Genomic DNA, 17929 nt, shown 5'->3' with positions numbered 1-17929 from the left:
AGGGAAAGTGGGAGCTGCAAGAGGAACTGAATCGTGACTAATCCCAGAGAGACGGCAACAGGGACGGGGCTAAAGGAGCTATTGTGTTTCTCATGACATGTTCGGTTTAGAAAAGGACACAGACAAAGATAGAAGGAACGGCACAGTACCAAGGATGAATTGAGAAGAGTGATACATTTCTGTGAGAACAGTGCTTAGGCCTGAAATGAAGCTTGCAAAAAAAAAAAAAAAAAGCTAAAGTTGGCAAAAGAAATTTGAAAAGAAAATTTAAAAAGGGACATTATTTTTAGTGATGATTAAAAAAGGGATGAGGTTCTTTGCTTGGATCACAACAGCATGTTAACAGAGAATGAAGTTAAGATGACCCAACTCCCTGTTCACTGTCTAGCCTTTCCACAGAAGCCAGTGGTCTTAACTAGGAAGATGTAAAGAAGCATCCTTATGGAACTTCCCTGGCAGTCCAGTGGTTAAGACTCTGTGCTTTCAATGCATAGGGCACAGGTTCGATCCCTGGCCGGGGAACTAAGATCTGGCGTACCATGTGGCATGGCCAAGTATTTTAAAAAATAAAAATAAAGAGGCATCCTTAGAAGAGCCCCAGGCATGCAGGCAGGGGATGTGGCATGCCATGAGTGGTACGTCCTCTTAACCATTTTAAGTCCAAATCTCCAGGCCTTCAGGCCCCTGCACAAACCAACAAGCAGATAGGACAGCAAAGACAATGTAACTGATCCCTGAAAAAACTAATGGAAACTGGGAAGTTTCCAAAAGATTACTGGCAGCAAACATCCCAATGTACTCATGCAGGAGGGGGAGACACAGTTCCTACTATGTGAACCAATAAGCCTGGCAAAATGTTAACTAAGATGAAGTTTAAAGAAGGTTTTTAATCCCTTTGAAAAGGATGGGTATTGAAAACTAGCACAGGTTGGAGAAAAATAAGCCAGACTATTGGCTTGCCCTCTCCCTTATATGGGCTTCCCTGACAGCTCATTGGGTAAAGAATCGGCCTGCAGTGCAGGAGGCCTGGGTTTGATTCCTGGGTCAGGAAGATTCCTTGAAGGAGGGCATGGCAACACACTCCAGTATTCTTGCCTAGAGAACCCCATGGACAGAGGAGCCTGGTGGGCTACAATCCATGGAGTCGCAAGAATCAGGCGTGACTGAGCGACTAAGCACAAACACTCCCCTATATGCTACCTAAGGGCACAGGCCAGAAAGGGCTCCAGTTACTGTGTATCTTGAAGTAGAAAAAAACAAAACAAAACAAAAAAAACCCAGCTCTGTATCTATTTAGTTCCTAACAACACAGGCTGTATGGTGACCGACGCTCACAGATCCCTGTGACTGGGCTTTGGCCATTCTTGAGCCTGGTGTATTATCTCAGGCCTCCAAGCCTTTGTCACACGGTGCTCCCTCATGCGGAATAACCTTCCCTTTGTCTGGCTGTTTGTCCTTCAAATCTCAGTTCAAATGGCAGCTCCTCTGGGAAAATGTCTCTTCTGCTCAGTATGATTTAGAAGCCCCGCTACACAATCTGATTCCCGTGTTGGAATCCTAGTACCCAATGTGATGGAGGTAGAAGGTAGGGATTTGGGGAGGCGCTTAGGTCCTGGTGGAGGTCTCATATGTGGGATTCGTTGTTTCATTTACTTTCTCAGTCATGTCTGACTCTTTTGAGACCTCCATGAACTGCAGCCCTCCAGGCTCCTCTGTCCTTGGGATTTCCCAGGCAAGAACACTGGAGTGGGTTGCCGTTTCCTCCTCCAGGGGATCTACCTGACCTAGAGATTGAACCCGGGTATCCTGCTTTGGCAGGTGGGTTCTTATCACTGAGCCACCAGGGAAGCCCCATAAATGGGATCAGTGCTCTTATAAAGGAGACCCCACTGAGCTCCCAAGCCGCGTCTGTCATGTGAGGATACAGGGAGAAGTCTGTGTTTGGGCACAGGGCCCTCACCTGTGATACCTGTTGGTATCCTATTCTGACTTCCAGGCTCCTGAACCATGAGCAATAAATTTTTGCCGTTTCTAAGCCACCCAGTCCACGGTGTTTTGCTAAAGCAGCCCGAATGGACTCAGTCCCTTATCCGCGCTTGCCCAGCCCTCTGGGTGCCCTGCTATCACCGTGCTCATCCCCTGGGCTACAACGGACAACGTCCTTATCTGCCTCCCCACGGCCTGCTGCCTCCTGGAGGAGTTTCTATTTCCAGAGCCTGCCCAGTGCCAGGCACACTGGGGACCCTCAAGTCACCGGGATTGCTTGCAAGAGTTTTGCTGAGAGGTTCAAAATCAACCTGAGGGGATTTGTCTCTAATCGTGTTCTGTGGGCTTCTCCAAGGCTAGACTTCTATCAGTGACTTGGAGGAATAATATTTTTTCAAGCAACCATAAAGCTGGGAGAGAAAGATAATTAGATAAAAGGCTCAAGGTTCAATCTTTGGTTGACTATAAAACCTGAAAACATAGATAAGTTTTTACATAGATGGATTTTTCTTTGGCATGCTAACAGCATGTGTTTTTCCTTTTTTGGTTTGTTTTGCTTTGGGGAGAAAATCAGAGGCAGATCACGTGAGGCAACGTGTCACAGAGGACTGTATAGGCGGCACCAAGCGAAACGCCGCAGTGGTACACCGTATTCATTGCAATGTTTCACCAGTGCTCTGAACTATGCATTGCTAATGCAGGGCAACACACTGAATATATCATGGAATGTCACTAACCGTGTGGTACATTATCACATAATATCAGTAAGCCATTTATTATAGATGTTCTTCTATGCTTCCAGACTTTCTGGCTACTCTGTAGAAAAATGGCTTGTAACCAACAATGAAATTATAATAGAAATGTTCACGAAGCTTAATGCGTGCATGCTTGCAGTGTCTAATTCTTTGCGATCCCATAGACTAGCCCACCAGGTTCCTCTGCTCATGGGATTTCCCAGGCAAGAATACTGGAGTGACTTGTCATTTTCTCCTCCAGAGGATCTTCCCCACCCAGGGACTGAACCTGGATCTCCTGCATTGCAGGCAGATTCTTTACTGCTGAGCCACCAGGGAAGGCATGTGTTGTAATGTGAGTATAAATACCATTCTCTGAACTTGCCACCTTCCACATCAGGCGATTGTACCGTGAGGCTTAGGTCCAAGGTTCCGTTCTCCCCAGCATCTCTGCAGAGCTTCTCTTAAGCCATAAGGCCTCTCCCTCTTTCTGGAACGTGAATTTATCTCAGGCAGATTGGTGCTCCACTTTCTGTTCCAAATGCCCTTTTTTAGGTCAGGTCTTCAGAGAAAGCTTTAACTGAACTCTGAAGTGTAGCCAGCCAATTTAATTGCTCAGTGTAATCACTTTATGATTATGATTTGATAACATATCAGTTCTGTCTCTATTCCTATTTGGTTTGCTGGAACGAAAACGAAATCAAAACCCATTAAGAGGAAGGCTTCAGGCAGCGATTACCTTGAATCCCAGACCAATATATTTTTGGCATATTTACCTTGTGGGGAAAACATGTGTTTTTATGGGACAGAGGAGACCATGGGATAGTAAGCACAGTGAGAAACCCATACCTGAGCCGCAGACAACAAAAACGAATAGTGCCAACAGCCATGGGCCCACAGGATATTTCTCTTCTTGCGGCCTCTGAAAGTGAGTGGGAGAAAGTAAGATGAGGTTCATCCATTCAAGAAACATTTACCGAGTACAGCTAGACACCGTCCTAGGGGCTGGGGACCCGTCTGTGAACAAGACAGATCCAGTCTTAATGCCAGTGGGCAGATCTAGATGAAAGTGAAAGTGTTAGTCGCTCTGTCGTGTCCAACTCTTCTGCAACCCCATGGACTGTAGCCCGCCAGGCACCTCTGTCCATGGAGTTCTCCAGGCAAGAATACTGGGGTGGGTAGCCATTGCCTTCCCCAGGGGATCTGCCAGACCCAGGGATTGAATCTGCGTTGCCCACATTCTGAGCAGATTCTTTACTGTTTGAGCCACCAGAGATCTAGATGAACAAAGTCAATTTAAAGGATCAAGACTGGTTTGGAAAAACTCATCAACAACCTTATTTGCATCCCTGTAACTCAATGAACTTGGTAGTTCTTAAATATTCTGGAGACAGATGAGGTATAATACATAAATCATTACAGTGATTTGGGAGCCAAAAATGCCATTACTAATAATTGTTTCTGTTGGCTGAAAGCACACTTCATACCAGGCACTCTAGGAAGCAGCCGATAGTCACCATTTCCAGCGCTCACAACTCCACACGAGGTCAGTCTTATCATCCCCCTTCTGTAGCTGGGAAATTGAGGCTCAGGCTTCGGTAACTTCAGCAAGAGCTGGGATTCAAGTTTAGATTTGCCTCATTATAGAGCCAGGGGTTTTGCTCCAACAGACTCCCCTTGAATTCCCGCATCTGTGGCTTCCAAGCTGGGTCACAAAGCACAGCCATTTTGTCAAAACTTTCCAAGTGCCAGGACTTCCCCCGAGATCAAGTGGGTAAGACTCTACCTTTCAAAGCATGGGTGCTTATAGGCTCAGTCGTGTCTGACTCTTTGTGACCCCGTGGACTGTAGCCACCAGGCTCCTCTGTCCATGGAATTTTCCAGGCAAGAATACTGCAGCGGGTTGCCATTTCCTTCTCAAGGGGATCTTCCTGACTCAGGGATGGAACCCGGGTCTCCTGTGTCTCCTGCATTGGCAGTTGGATTCTTTACCACTGTGCCACCTGGCAAGCACGGGTTCTATCTCTGGTTGGGGAACTAAGATCCATGTGTCTCATAGTGCGGCCAAAAAAATAAAGAGAACTCTTTAAAAAATAAAAAATGATGGTTTAAAAAAGAAAAATTTTTTAAGTGCTAAAAACTTAGGAAGTCACTTCAGTGCAAATCCAGGGAACGGTAGACAGCAACCACGTATGGAGGTGAGAGGAGCAGCATTTTGTAATAAATCTCCTAATTTTAGTGAAGCTGACTCTGGAGAAATCTCTACTTCTCTGGGAAGCACAAGGGGCCTGTGGCTCCCACACAGATGAGTCCTTCGAACCTCTGGCTCATCTCAAACCGAATGAACAGGAAGTCCCTCTGCAACCCCTCTGGGTCTGTGTGCTGGTAGGGCTTGGTCCTTACAATCCAATCAATCAATGGAAAACCAATATTTTCTGAGAGAGGCATCTGAAAGTGGAGAATTTCTCAAATGCTAAGGGAGAAGGTAGAGTGAAAAAAAGAAAGAACTCTGTAAATATTTCCTCATTGGCATGAGCCCAAAATAGGCTGTAGTCAACACAGGTTAAAAAAAAACAAACTTATTTTTATCATAGATAAGGCAACAATTCTCTGGTTCTCAGCTTACTTGTTCCATTCTTAGAGAACCTTCTCTCTTTTACTTCTGTTGAGCTCACTTGGCACTTATATCACCAAGTACTTTTTCTAGATAGCACTTAGCATGGTTTGTATCGCCATGCTTATTCTTGTGATGCTTTGTTTAATGTCTGTCTCTCCACTAGACTGTCAGTCCCACAAGGGCAGGCGCTGTGTCTCTTTCACGTATCAGGGCATACCAATGCCTGATCCAGAACCTAAGTAGAGTAGATGCTTGATACATATTCATCAAAGAACGAATAAGCATGCCATTTTCACTAAATATGACGTCTTAGGACACCTAGGGACTTCCCTGGTGGCTCAGATGGGGTAAAGAATCCACCTGCAATGCAGGAGACCCAGGTTCAATCCCTGGGTCAGGAAGATCCCTTGGCGAAGGGAATGGCTACCCATTCTAGTACTCTTGCCTGGGAAATCCCATGGATAGAGGAGCCTGGCAGGCTACAGTCCATAGAGTTGCAAAGAGCTGGATATGACTGAGCGACTAACACTTTCACTTTCACTACTCTGTAGGTCATCTAGAGTAAAGAAGGATCTAGAAAAGATACTGGCTCTTTTATTAATTTTTCCAAATTGGTGATAGGGTTATTCCAGGATTTCTCTTACTAGAGCAGTATAGATTAATGTCAGGGGCAGATGGAATCTGACTAAGGGTTAAAGCAATTCACTTCTCTGACTGTGAGAAACTTGTATCTACCAACACTGGTATGATGGCAAACCACACTGAAAGGGCATAGATGTTTCTTTTGACTAGAACAAGGACAAAATCAGTCAAATAATTGCACAGAATAACTATTTAATCAGCATTTTCACTGTGTCATTCTTTGGCACGTGAGACTAAGTCAAGATGAGAGCAAATAAATAGTTGTTTGAACAGAGTGTAACATTTACCCCTCCCCCATCCACCAACTTGCTAATCTTTTGTCCCAGTTGACCAGAAACAAATTCTGTTGCTGTCATCCCACTAATGCTATATTTTTAAAAAATCCATTTAGTTCCATCTCCAGCAAAGTCAACAAGTGAATTCAGGAGCCTGTAAATGGGATTATTGGTCTAGGGCAGATACCAAATGGAGTCCTTTATTTTTCCTTCGAGGAAACTCCACTCAAATTATCAGGATACAGAGCTTGAAGCATATAACACAGAAATCTTTTTGATGACATTTCATAGTGAAACAATAGTACTTGGGGACTTTCAGAGCTCAAGAACAACTTGGTTGGTCATAATACCTATATATATATATATTATTATTTTTTTTTAAACTGGAGTACAGTTGCTTTACAATGTTGTGTTAGTTTCTGCTGTACAGCAAAGTGAATCAACCACGTGTGTGTGTGTGTGTGTGTGTGTGTGTGTGTGTGTATGTATCCTCTTCCTTGGATTTCCTTCCCAGTTCCCTGTGCTATACAGCTTGTTCTCATTAGTTATCTATTTTATGCATGAAAGTGAAAGTATTAGTCTCTCAGTAGCCTCTGGCTCCTCTGTCCATGGGATTCTCCAGGCAAGAATCCTGGAGTGGGTTGCCATTCCCTCCTCCAGGGGATCTTCCCGACCCAGGGGTCAAACCTAGGTCTCCTGCACTGCAGGTGGATTCTTTACTGAGTCACCAGGGAAGCCCACAGTAGTATGTATATATCAATCCCAATTTCCAAATCCATCCCATCCCCCCCTCCTCCTTGGTATCCATACATTTGTTCTCTATATGTGTTTCTATCTCTGCTTCACAAGTAAGTTCATCTATACCGTTTTTCTAGATTTGAATTCCTGGTGGTCCAGCTGTTAAGACTCTATGCCGCCAGTGCAAGGGACATGGGTTCAATCCCGGGTAAGGGAACTACGATCCCACATGACTTGCAGCACAGGGGAAAAACCAAACAAACCCCTCTATCCCAATATATCCTTTTATGAGAGCTTTGAGTTACTTCATTTTGGGAAACATTGCCCAGCACAAATCTGTCGGGACAATTCACCTAAGCCTGAATCTATTGCTGGGAAAGGTGTTTTTTTTTTTTTTTTTTTTTTTAAAGCAGTAGATTTGTGCAAATGACATGGTTCATTTCCAGCAGGAGTTTGACAGTCCGTGGGCCCCAAAATGGGCCTCCCTGGAGGCTCAGACAGTAAAGAATCTGCCTGCAATGCAGGAGACCCAGGTTCAATCCCTGGTTCAGGAAGATCCCCTGGGGAAGGAAATGGCAACCACTCCAGTATTCTTGCCTGGAGAATCCCATGGACAGAGGAGCCTGGTGGGCTACAGTCCATGGGGTCACAAGAGTTGGACACGACTGAGCTACTAACACTTTCACTTTGTTGGAGGATATATTTCCCTGTGATAGGATACCAGCAGGAGAACTCTGAAATGTAAATTGCCCCTTTATTCTGAAGAAGTTACTACTGTATAATTATGAATGATCATCCCATTACTCTGTTATCTGGGAGAACAATATTGATTCACTCCATAGCTGTACACCAATAATGAAATATCTGCATACAATTAAAGGCGTTTATTTCTAAATGACTAGTCTGGATTTTCCTTTAGAATCTGTTCGTGTGTCTGCATTTCATTCTGAACAAGTTACCCCTTGCAAGTTACTTCTTTCTAAGTATAATCACGTTTGATCTGTAATTAGGAAAATATGATTTAGGATTTAAAGTGTTTCGTTTTGTTTTTTTTGAAAGAGAATTTCATTTTTATTTTTGGATGTTGATCCATGTACAATAAAGTTAACCAAAAAAGCCTTTCTAACCAAGGGAAAATAAACATACCTTGTGGCTTGGTTTGGAAATCTTTCATTACAAAGTTAGTAGGACCACTTAAATACCCTCGTAGGCACCAGGCACTTTTGAAGGGCCCACTCCATGGTATATCAGAACCTATTAAAAATCTACTCACACCACACATTAAACATTATTTGAAAATATTTCTGAAAGTTGAATTGAGTTGAACTGCAGTCAAGTTGACTACATTTCTTAGATATTGAAACAGTTTTTTCTCCAGCTGTTCCATTGTCTTTTCTTACTTTGGAGACATTTTTTTTTCAGGTCCCAAATGTTCTCAAGTGGTGTTGAAAAGCTTAAGGTGGCAGATGCTGACTTTACCAAGCCTAACAGATAACACAGACTTCCCTGGTGGCTCAGTGGTAAAGAATCCACTTGCCAATGAAGAAGATATGGTTTCGGTCCCTGAGTCAGGAAGATCCATCCCCTGGAGAAGGGAATGACTACCCACTCCGGTATTCTTGCCTGGGAAGTTTCATGGACAGAGAAGCCTGGGGGGATACAGTCCATGGGGTTGTGAAAGAGTGGACCTGACTGAGCGACCTAACAACAACAAATGGATAACACAGCTCTGCAAAAAAGTTTCTGTTTTGTTGTTACTTTTGCAGTCAGGTAAGTTGTCAACTGGAGAGAATTAATAAATGAAGTCTGATTTTTTTTGTAGTTCATTAAAAAGAACCACACAGCTAGAAATTTTCAGTAAATTAGTTAGCCTGTATGATATCCTTGGAAGACCTGATCTTCTAGGGATATAAACCCTGAATGCTTTAATATCCTTAAAAACTGTTTTTCAGAATCAACTGGGACAGTAAGATTTTTTTTCCTGAGTAAAAATAAGAAAAACACAGATCTATGTGAAAAATAGTTCCAATTCAATGGCATGTTGCCATTTTGCTGCCCAATAACATCTAAATGATCTAGCTCCCAAATGAGAGAATTTCCAGCACAACTTAAGCCTGTGGCTGTGCTGCGCTTAGTCACTTCAGTCGTGCCTGACTCTTTTCGATCCCATGATGTGTAGCCTGCCCGGCTTCTCTGTCCATAGGGATTCTCCAGGCAAGAATACTGGAGTGGGTTGTCATGCCCTTCTCCAGGGGATCTTCCCAACCCAGGGACCAAACCCGGATCTCCCGCATTGCGGGCGGGTGCTTGACTGTCTGAGCCACCAGGGAAGCCTACGTAAGCCTGTAGCTGTGTATAAAGATCCAGCTTTGATCCTAAGGCTTCTCTGACATAGTACTGCTTGGTTGTGCAAGAATTCTAGTCTAGTGACTGCAAATCTAGCTTTTTGCTCAGTGAATCAAACTAGCATTGTGTCTTTGGCTAAAAGCAATCGCTTCATCAAGTCAGAAGACTCTTCCAGCCAAAACTCCAAGCTTCAGCTAAACTTCCACTTTAGTGTCTGAGATAATATTGATAGATTCCAAGTGTCTTTGCTCACACACTTGGAGACAAACACTACCCAACAACTCATCTGTGGCCTGCCACTGAACGTCCAGAAATACAGGCCTGGCAATTTCTGCTGAAGATCATTTACTCTACTGAAAACAAACGAACACCACACACACACACACACACAAGGCATAAGGCACAGATTTTACTTAAACATTGTTATAAAGCTTTAATCTACAGTTTTGGAGGCGTAGAATGCCTGGCAATAAACTAGGCTCTAAAATTCTGGAACATATCAAGATGAACCTGAATTCACAGAATGAATAAGAGGAATGCTGCTTTTAGAATTTGGCCTACAAGCCCCTGAGAAAAGGCAAAGAAGGAAGATGGAAGGAAATACAGGTTTAATCGCACTTTGAATTCCCAATGTACCCAAGGAGAGCATTACAAAAGGCAGGAAAGAAAACCTTATCAGGGTGTGTTTGTTGGGGAGGGCGGGCAGGGGTGAAGCCTAGGAGGGAGAGATGGCAAACGGCCTCCCTTTACCCATTCATTCATTCATTCATTCAACAAACGATCTCGCACCTGCTAGGTTCCTGTCCCTTGTGTCAAGCAGTGGGTTTAACTCTTCCCTTAAGGATGTGACTTTGATCTTTCCCAGAGACAAAGACTCAGTTCTGTCCTGGGGAGGCCCTTCTGCGCCTCCGTGGCAGCCACTCCCAGAGGGGCCACGGCCAACCAGGGTCCTCTCCGCCCACGCGAGCCCATTTCTCAGCGCCCCCGGGTGCCGGACCCCGCGGGAGGGGCGGCACGGGGCGCGGAGAAGGCGGGGTGGGGGGCAGCCCCGCGCCCGCAGCCCTACGCCCGCCCCGCCCCGGCCCGGCCCCGCGCCGCTCGGTCCACGCCGCCCCCGCCTTACCAGGGTTTTGGCTACGTTCCCCCTCTGGGTGATGTTTTTGCTGTGCTTCTCGTTGGCCATCCGGATCCGCTGTTTGGCCACCATGGCTCGGGCGCCAGGAAACGCTCTCGACTTCCACCTGCAAGGATGCCCCCCGCGTGAGCCCCCCGACCGGGCCGACCTCGTCCCGCCCGCCCCGGGCGCTGCAGGTGGCAAGGCGCGGCCCCCGAGCCCCGGGCACCCCGCTCCCCAACCCCCAACGAGCTGGCTCCAGAGAGAGGCCAGAGCCCGGACGGAAGTAATCTTTCATCTCAGGAAACCCTCTCCTACTTCCTCGCCATCCTTCCGGTCCCCCCAGCTACCTAACCAGCGCAGCCCCGAGGCGGGCGCTGCGGCGAGTCCTCTGCGCACCCGGCAGCCGGAGCGCAGCGCGCCGAGCGGCTCCGGTCGGGGGAGCCCGGTGGAGTCGGGATCCAGCGGCCGAAGGCAGCGAGGCCCAGGGTTCCGGCGGCAGCGGGCTTTATGCGCTCACTGCGGGCGGGGTCTCCCCGGCCCGGGACCCACCGAGGCCCTGGGGAAGGGGTTGGGGCGGCTGCGCTTCGAGTCGGGGTCGCGCTCCCCGGCTCCGCTGCCCGCTGGCGGAGGGCAGGGCTGGAGGCGGCGGCCCGCGGTCCTCAAAAGACAAGTTGAACGAGGGAGGACGGGGCTGGGCCCGCGCTTTTGGGGGACCGTGGGAAGGAGCCTCCCCTATGGGGGTCTGGGGAAGGGCTTGCGCAGGGAAGGGCGCAGCAGGAGCTTTCTGAAGTGCTGCAGAAAGGACCGGATCTTCCCGAGGATGGGGAGAAGGGGGTGTGAGGATGGAGCGGAGAGAGGCCTTCCTGCCTGGGCGGTTACCGGGTTACTCGGAAGACAGACAGCGCCGCATCTGAGTGAAACGTGGAGGAAAGACTTAGGCTTGCTGCCCATGCAGAGTTTGGTGGTCACCGCCCGGACATGGGTAACTTGGACCACCCGGGGCAACTTGGATCTCCTCTAGAGAATTCCTCCCCCCCACAACCCCCGACCCCCGGTCCAGGGGCATCTGAACTGGAGGCTTCCCTGTGGTTCAAGGGTACAAATGGAACGTTCCTGACTCACAACCATTGGTACCAGGCCCTACAGATTGTCTAGTGTGGGGACAGTGGGGGAGAGAGGTCCAGTCCTTCACTTTCCCACGTGCTGGATGGATTGGAGTTAGCCCCCAGAAGACCAGAAGAGGGGAAACCTCAGCCTGGAAGTTCTGGGGCTGGGGGGAGTGGTGGGAAGAAGAGTTAGACCAGCTTTGGCTCGTGCACCCCAGTCCTTACCTTTGGGGCATCTGTGACTGGGTTTCCACCGGGTTTTATGGCGTGAGACTCCCCTGTGTCCAGGGGAGGGGAGGGAGGGCGCCTTCTGGCCCTTTGGGCCCTGGTAACTGGCAGGGGCTCCTAGACTGAGTTCAGCCTCATGCCCTCCCCATTTCTTGTCAATCAAACGATAATACGGACTGTTTAGGGGCAGCTTTGGGTGAGCTAGAAGAAGCCAGAAGTTATCTAGCATCATTAATAAAGTCTGGTCATTCTTTTTCTACTCTGAAGATGAGTTAATTTTCCAAACTAGTTTCCATTGGCTTAACCATTACCACCACCACCATTATTCAGTTCAGTCCAGTTGCTCAATTGTGTCAGACTCTTTGCGACCCCATGAATTGCAGCACGCCAGGCCTCACTGTTCACCACCAACTCCCAGAGTTCACTCAGACTCACATCCATCGAGTCGGTGATGCCATCCAGCCATCTCATCCTCTGTTGTCCCCTTCTCCTCCTGCCCCCAATCCCTCCCAGCATCAGAGTCTTTTCCAATGAGTCAACTCTTTGCATGAGGTGGCCAAAGTACTGGAGTTTCAGCTTTAGCATCATTCCTTCCAAAGAACACCCAGGGCTCATCTCCTTCAGAATGGACTGCTTGGATCTCCTTGCAGTCCAAGGGACTCTCAAGAGTCTTCTCTAACAACACAGTTCAAAAGCCTCAATTCTTCGGTGCTCAGCTTTCTTTACAGTCCAACTCTCACATCCATACATGACCACTGGAAAAACCATAGCCTTGACTAGATGGACCTTTGTTGGCAAAGTAATGTCTCTGCTTTTGAATATGCTATCTAGGTTGGTCATAACTTTCCTTCCAAGGAGTAAGCGTCTTTTAATTTCATGACCACAAACCAAGTAGGCCCAACTCTAATGCTGCACTTTTAATAACAATTGAGTTCTTTCTTTTTAAAAAATTAATTTTTATTGAGTATAGTTGCCAGCTGATGTGAAGAGCTGGCTTATTGGAAAAGACCCTGATGCTGGAAAAGATTGAGGCAGGAGGAGAAGGGAGCGACAGAGAATGAGATGGTTGGATGGCACCACTGAATCAATGGACATGAGTCTGAACAAACTCCGGCAGATAGTGAAGGACAGGGAGGCCTGGCATGCTGCAGTCCATGGGGTCACAGAGTTGGAAATACTTAGCCACTGAACAACAATAGCTGCTTTGCAATATCAAGTTCATTTCTACTATACAGTAAAATGAATCAGCTGTATGTATACATACATCCCCCCCTTTTGTATTTCCTTCCCACTTAGGTCACCACAGAGCTCTGAGTAGAGTTCCCTGAGCACTGAGTAGGCTCTCATTAGTTCCCCATTTTATTCATAGTATCAGTAGTGCCTATGGGTCGATTCCAAGCTCACAATTCCTCCCATTCCCCTGCAGTTCCCCCTTGGTGTCCATTCGTTTCTTCTCTATGTGTGTGTCTGTTTCTGCTTTGCAAATAAGATTCTTGGTGGGGAAGGGTGAGAGGCCTTCTCCCCCTCAGTCGCACTTGCTGGATTTGGCTGTGTGTGAGGCCCAGGGCCAGCCTCTCTGTGACTCGCCTTCCTCTGATCTCGTCCACATACCTGGAGAGGAGACAAGGCAGGATGCCGCCTGAGCTGGGCACAGACCTGGCTCCAAGAAGCGTGAAGGAAAAGATGCAGACAGAGATGGTTTTCCATTTGGGCCTGCGAGCAGAAAAGCATTCCTGGGGTCAAAGATCCGCCTTCCGTCAGGCTCAGGTGTGCTGCCTTGCTTAGGAAAAAAACTGGTTTTTGACCCATGACTCCTGCTTGATATGGGGCTTCCCAGGTGGTGCTAGTGGTAAAGAACCCACCTGCCAACGCAAGAGATCTGGATTCAGTTCCATGGTCGGGAAGATCCCCTGGAGGAGGGCATGGCAACCCACTCCAGTGTTCTTGCCTGGAGAATCCCAGGGACAGAGGAGCCTGGCGGGCTACAGTCCAAGGGGTCACAAAGAGTGGGACGTTATGGGAGCGACTAAGCACGCACACGTGCCTGCTTGACACTGACCAATTTTACTCTCTTTTTCTTGCTATGCTTCATTTCACAATATTTTAAGTTAGTTTAATTATAGATTGTATACTCACAGCAAACATTCAAACAGAAATAGGATGTAAAGTGATAAAGCAAAGGTCTCATTCCCTGCCCTCCCCACTAATTCCCATTGTTTCTAGGTTACCCTTTTAGTAGTTTTTACTCCTATAGAAGACTACTTATGCCAACATAAGTAAAAACAAGCCAACATATGCCAACTGTTCTGCCACTTGCTTTTCTCAGTTTATTGCAATATGATTACATCTACTTTTATATCCCTTCTTTTTCTAATAGGTACACAGTCTTCCATATTTATGGTTATATAGTAATATATTGAACTATAGGTGGACATTTCTTTGCCAACAAAGGTCCGTCTAGTCAAGGCTATGGTTTTTCCAGTGGTCATGTATGGATGTGAGAATTGGACTATAAAGAAAGCTGAGCACTGAAGAATTGATGCCTTCTAACTGTGGTGTTGGAGAAGATTCTTGAGAGTGCCTTGGACTGCAAGGAGATCCAACCAGTCCATCCTAAAGGAAATCAGTCCTGAATATTCATTGGAAGGATTGATGTTGAAGCTGAAACTCCAATAGTTTGGCTACCTGATGCGAAGAGCTGACTCATTGGAAAAGACCCTGATGCTGGGAAAGATTGAAGGCAGGAAGAGATGGGGACAACAAAGGATGAGATGGTTGGATGCCATTACCGACTCGATGGGCATGAGTTTGCGTAAACTTCAGGAGTTGGTGATGGACAGGGAAGCCTGGCGAGCTGCAGTCCATGGGGTCGCAAAGAGTCGGACACGAGTGAGTGAACTGAACTGATAGGTGGACAGTTATTTCCAGTTATTTTGTATACATGTGTGTGTTTGCCAACCATGCTTTAGTGAACATCCTGGACGTGTATCTTTATGTGCTTGTGCAGGACACGTGTATGTGTATGGACTAGATTGCTAAGTTGAAGCTGCTGCACCTTTCATGGCTTCAGTGGGGTTTACTGCTTTCTTTTGGGGAGAGGCAGTCTCCTGCTCTTGTTGTTCTGTCATAAGTCGTGTTCGACTCTGCGACTCCATGAACGTCAGGCCTCCCTGTCCATCACCAGCTCCCGGAGCTTGCTCAAACTCACGTCCATTGAGTCGGTGATGCCATCCAACCAATCTCATCCTCTGTCTCCCCGTTCCCCTACTGCTCTCAATCTTTCCCAGCTTCAGGGTCTTTTCCAAGGAGTCAGTTCTTTGCATCAGGTGGCCAAAGTCTTAGAGCTTCAGCATCAGTCCTTCAGATGAATAATCAGGACTGATTTCCTTTGGGATTGGCTGGTTGGATCTCCTTGCTGTCCAAGGGACTCTCAGGAGTCTGCTCTAGAACCACCGCTACAGGGACTATACCTGCCCATTCTCCTCTTTGCCCTCTACAAGTCTCAGACCTCTATTAGACCTAGAGGATCACCGTTATTGCTTTTTAAATATTTTTTAATATGGACCATTTTTAAAGTCTTTATTGAGTTTGTTAAATACTGCTTCAGTTTTATGTTTTGTTTTTTTGGCCCTGAGGGATGTGGGATCTTAGCTGCCCCACCAGGGATCAAACCCACAGCTTGCTGCATTGGAAGGTGAAGTCTTAACCACTTGACTGCCAGGGAAGTCCTGAGGATTACCATTATTTACTAAGAAGAGTTTTCCCTTCCACCGTGGGTCTTGTCCCTTCCTGTCCTTAGCCCCACATGCATGCATGCATGCTCAGTTGCTTCGTTTGTGTCTGACTCTTTGCGACCCCATGGACTGCAACCTGCTAGACTCCTCTGTCCATGGGATTCTCCAGGCAAGAATACTGAAGTGGGCTGCCATGCCCTCCTCCAGGGGATCATCCTGACCCTGGGATCGAACTCACGTCTCTTGCGTCCCCTGCATTGTAGGCAGATTCTTTACCACTGAGCCACTGGGGAAGCCCCCTTAGCCCCACAGCCTGCCATACACCAGAGATCGAGCTGGCTCATGCCAGAAGCCCTTCTGCTGGGGAGCAGGGTCCGATATCTGAAGCTGCATCCTTAGAGTTCAAGAGTAACTGCTGTGCTAAGAAGGAGTGAGGCCTGGAGTCATCTTGCTTTTGTGAGGTGGGAGGATGGGGAGGGAAATGGAAACTCGATCAAGAGGAGAAAATTCCTTTGGGTTAATCGTGCTGGTGGGAGGAGTTTTATGACACACCGGTAGTACCTAATGCTCAACTGCAACTTCTAAAATTGCCTTGGGTAAAGAAGCAGGAAGCTGTTAACTGATTAAAATTGAATTTGGGGTGGTAAGTTTTTCAACCTTTCGAGCAAGAATTCATCACAAGCCTGTGACCATTAATCCTAAGGCTGCCCCATGTAGGGCACTGGATTTCAGACTAGAGAGACTGGGTTTCACCCATCTTTATGAATGACGTACAATCAAAGCTGCAGCTTCCCTGGTGGCTCAGTGGTAAAGAATCCACCTGCCAATGCAGGAGACACGGGTTTGATCCCTGATTTAGGAAGATTCCCTTGAAAAAGGAAATGGCAACCCACTCCAGTATTCTTGCCTGGAAAATCCCATGGACAGAGGAGCCTGGTGGGCTACAATCCATGGGGTCACAAAAGAGTCAGACTCGACTTAGTGACTAAGTAACAACAAATAATCAAAGCTTACAGATGTGACTCTATGGAGCTGTGATGTACTGGACACCTGTCATTTTTCTGTGAACAACATGCAAACCTTGTGTCTTTTGGGGGGATCCTCACTGTGTGGATCTCAGGACCTTCTCTCCCACTATGGGAGCCCCAGTAGGGTGTGTGACCAAGCTTGGCCAAGTGATGCTCCTGTTTGGAACTTCAAAGCTTGAGCAAAAAGTGCAAGGACAAAGGGCCAGGTTCAACTTCACCTTGGTGGTGAGGTCTAAGACACCAGCAGTATCTAGTGGAGAGGGTGATGGTTAAGGTGGTGGTGGACCCAATGGTGGTATCTCATGTATTCTGCAATCCTTGCAATAAATTCTTCTCCTGCTTCCACTGGCCAGAGTTTATATGTGTTGTTCACAATCAAGAGGGCTTCCCACGTGGCTCAGTGGCAAAGAATCTGCCTTCCAGGAAGGAGATGCGAGTTTGATCCCTGAGTTGGGAAGATCCCCTGAAGGAAATGGCAACCTACTCCAGTATTCTTGCCTGGAGAATCCCATGGACAGAGGATGGGCTAGTCCATGGGCTCGCAAAAGAGTCAGACATGACTTAGCAACTAAACAAGAACAATCACAACCGAAACCCCTGCTGAATGATGCAAAAACAGGTGAAACCCCAGAATGTCCTCCTTGGTCATTTCGCTTTCCAGATCTGGAATGATGGCCGTCTCACTTGAAGTTTTCAGACATTGACAACTAGTGGCCTCCCTTCAGCCTAACTCATCAAGGGGACCTGGGCATAGAGATCTTGATGGCAGGTGCTGTGGTGGCCAGTTCTTGATATTGAATGAGGGTGACAGGTACCCCCTACATAAGTAAAACTAGCAGATCGCTGATGCTTCAAATTAATATTTTCGGTTTCTTCTTCCTCCAAACCGTTTCCAATACTGCTGGAGAAGAGGCAAAGTTGGCAAATCTCAGCAGCATCTCCTTTGCTCATGTGAAGTTCTGATAAGAATGTTCATGGTGATGTGTCAAACAGTAGGCAGAGAAAAATAGGAGAACTGACAGTCATTGCTGTCTGCTTCACGTGTTAGAATCAATGCCTTCAATTATGATTTTATGGAACCATATCATGTTGTAACTGGAAGGGAACTCGGCCATTTATTTCATGTGTATTGAGTATCTTCTATTTCATGTTTATTGAGTGTCTTCTATGTGCCAGACACTATTTTAGACACCGAGGATTCGATGACTGATACAAGAGTTTCTACCTTTAGAAAGCGCTAGGTTTTATGCAGAGACAGAGAGCAAACATTGGGAGACGAGCCTCATTTCACAAATGAGCAAAGGCCTTGGAATTGCAGAGGGAGTTGTGGCAGAGTTGAAGGCAGCAAAGAGGCCTCTTGGCTTCCTGTTTTCTCAGA

At 47.0% G+C, this 17929-nt stretch overlaps 1 protein-coding gene across 2 annotated transcripts in view; it reads right to left on the bottom strand.

Annotated features, from left to right (window-relative positions):
• Positions 1–13548, bottom strand: part of SERP2 (stress associated endoplasmic reticulum protein family member 2) — a 28315-nt gene extending 14767 nt beyond the window's left edge. Inside the window, exons 1-3 of one of the 2 annotated variants that reach the window (XM_055542006.1) lie at positions 13401–13548; positions 10462–10579; positions 3570–3642 (exon numbers count right to left, since the gene is read on the bottom strand). In XM_055542006.1, the coding sequence (XP_055397981.1) occupies positions 3570–3642; positions 10462–10545 (157 nt within the window). In that variant the 5' untranslated portion in view covers positions 10546–10579; positions 13401–13548. Of the gene's footprint in view, positions 1–3569; positions 3643–10461; positions 10580–10802; positions 10889–13400 lie in introns of those variants that run through there. The other variant, XM_055542005.1, reaches the window with a different exon arrangement.
• Between the last annotated feature and the right edge of the window lie 4381 nt (positions 13549–17929).

Source organism: Bubalus kerabau, chromosome 12 (genome assembly GCF_029407905.1).
Source record: "Bubalus kerabau isolate K-KA32 ecotype Philippines breed swamp buffalo chromosome 12, PCC_UOA_SB_1v2, whole genome shotgun sequence".
Taxonomy (NCBI): domain Eukaryota; kingdom Metazoa; phylum Chordata; class Mammalia; order Artiodactyla; family Bovidae; genus Bubalus; species Bubalus kerabau.
Note: the sequence above shows the minus strand (reverse complement) of the source record. Positions and strands in the feature narration are given on the sequence as shown.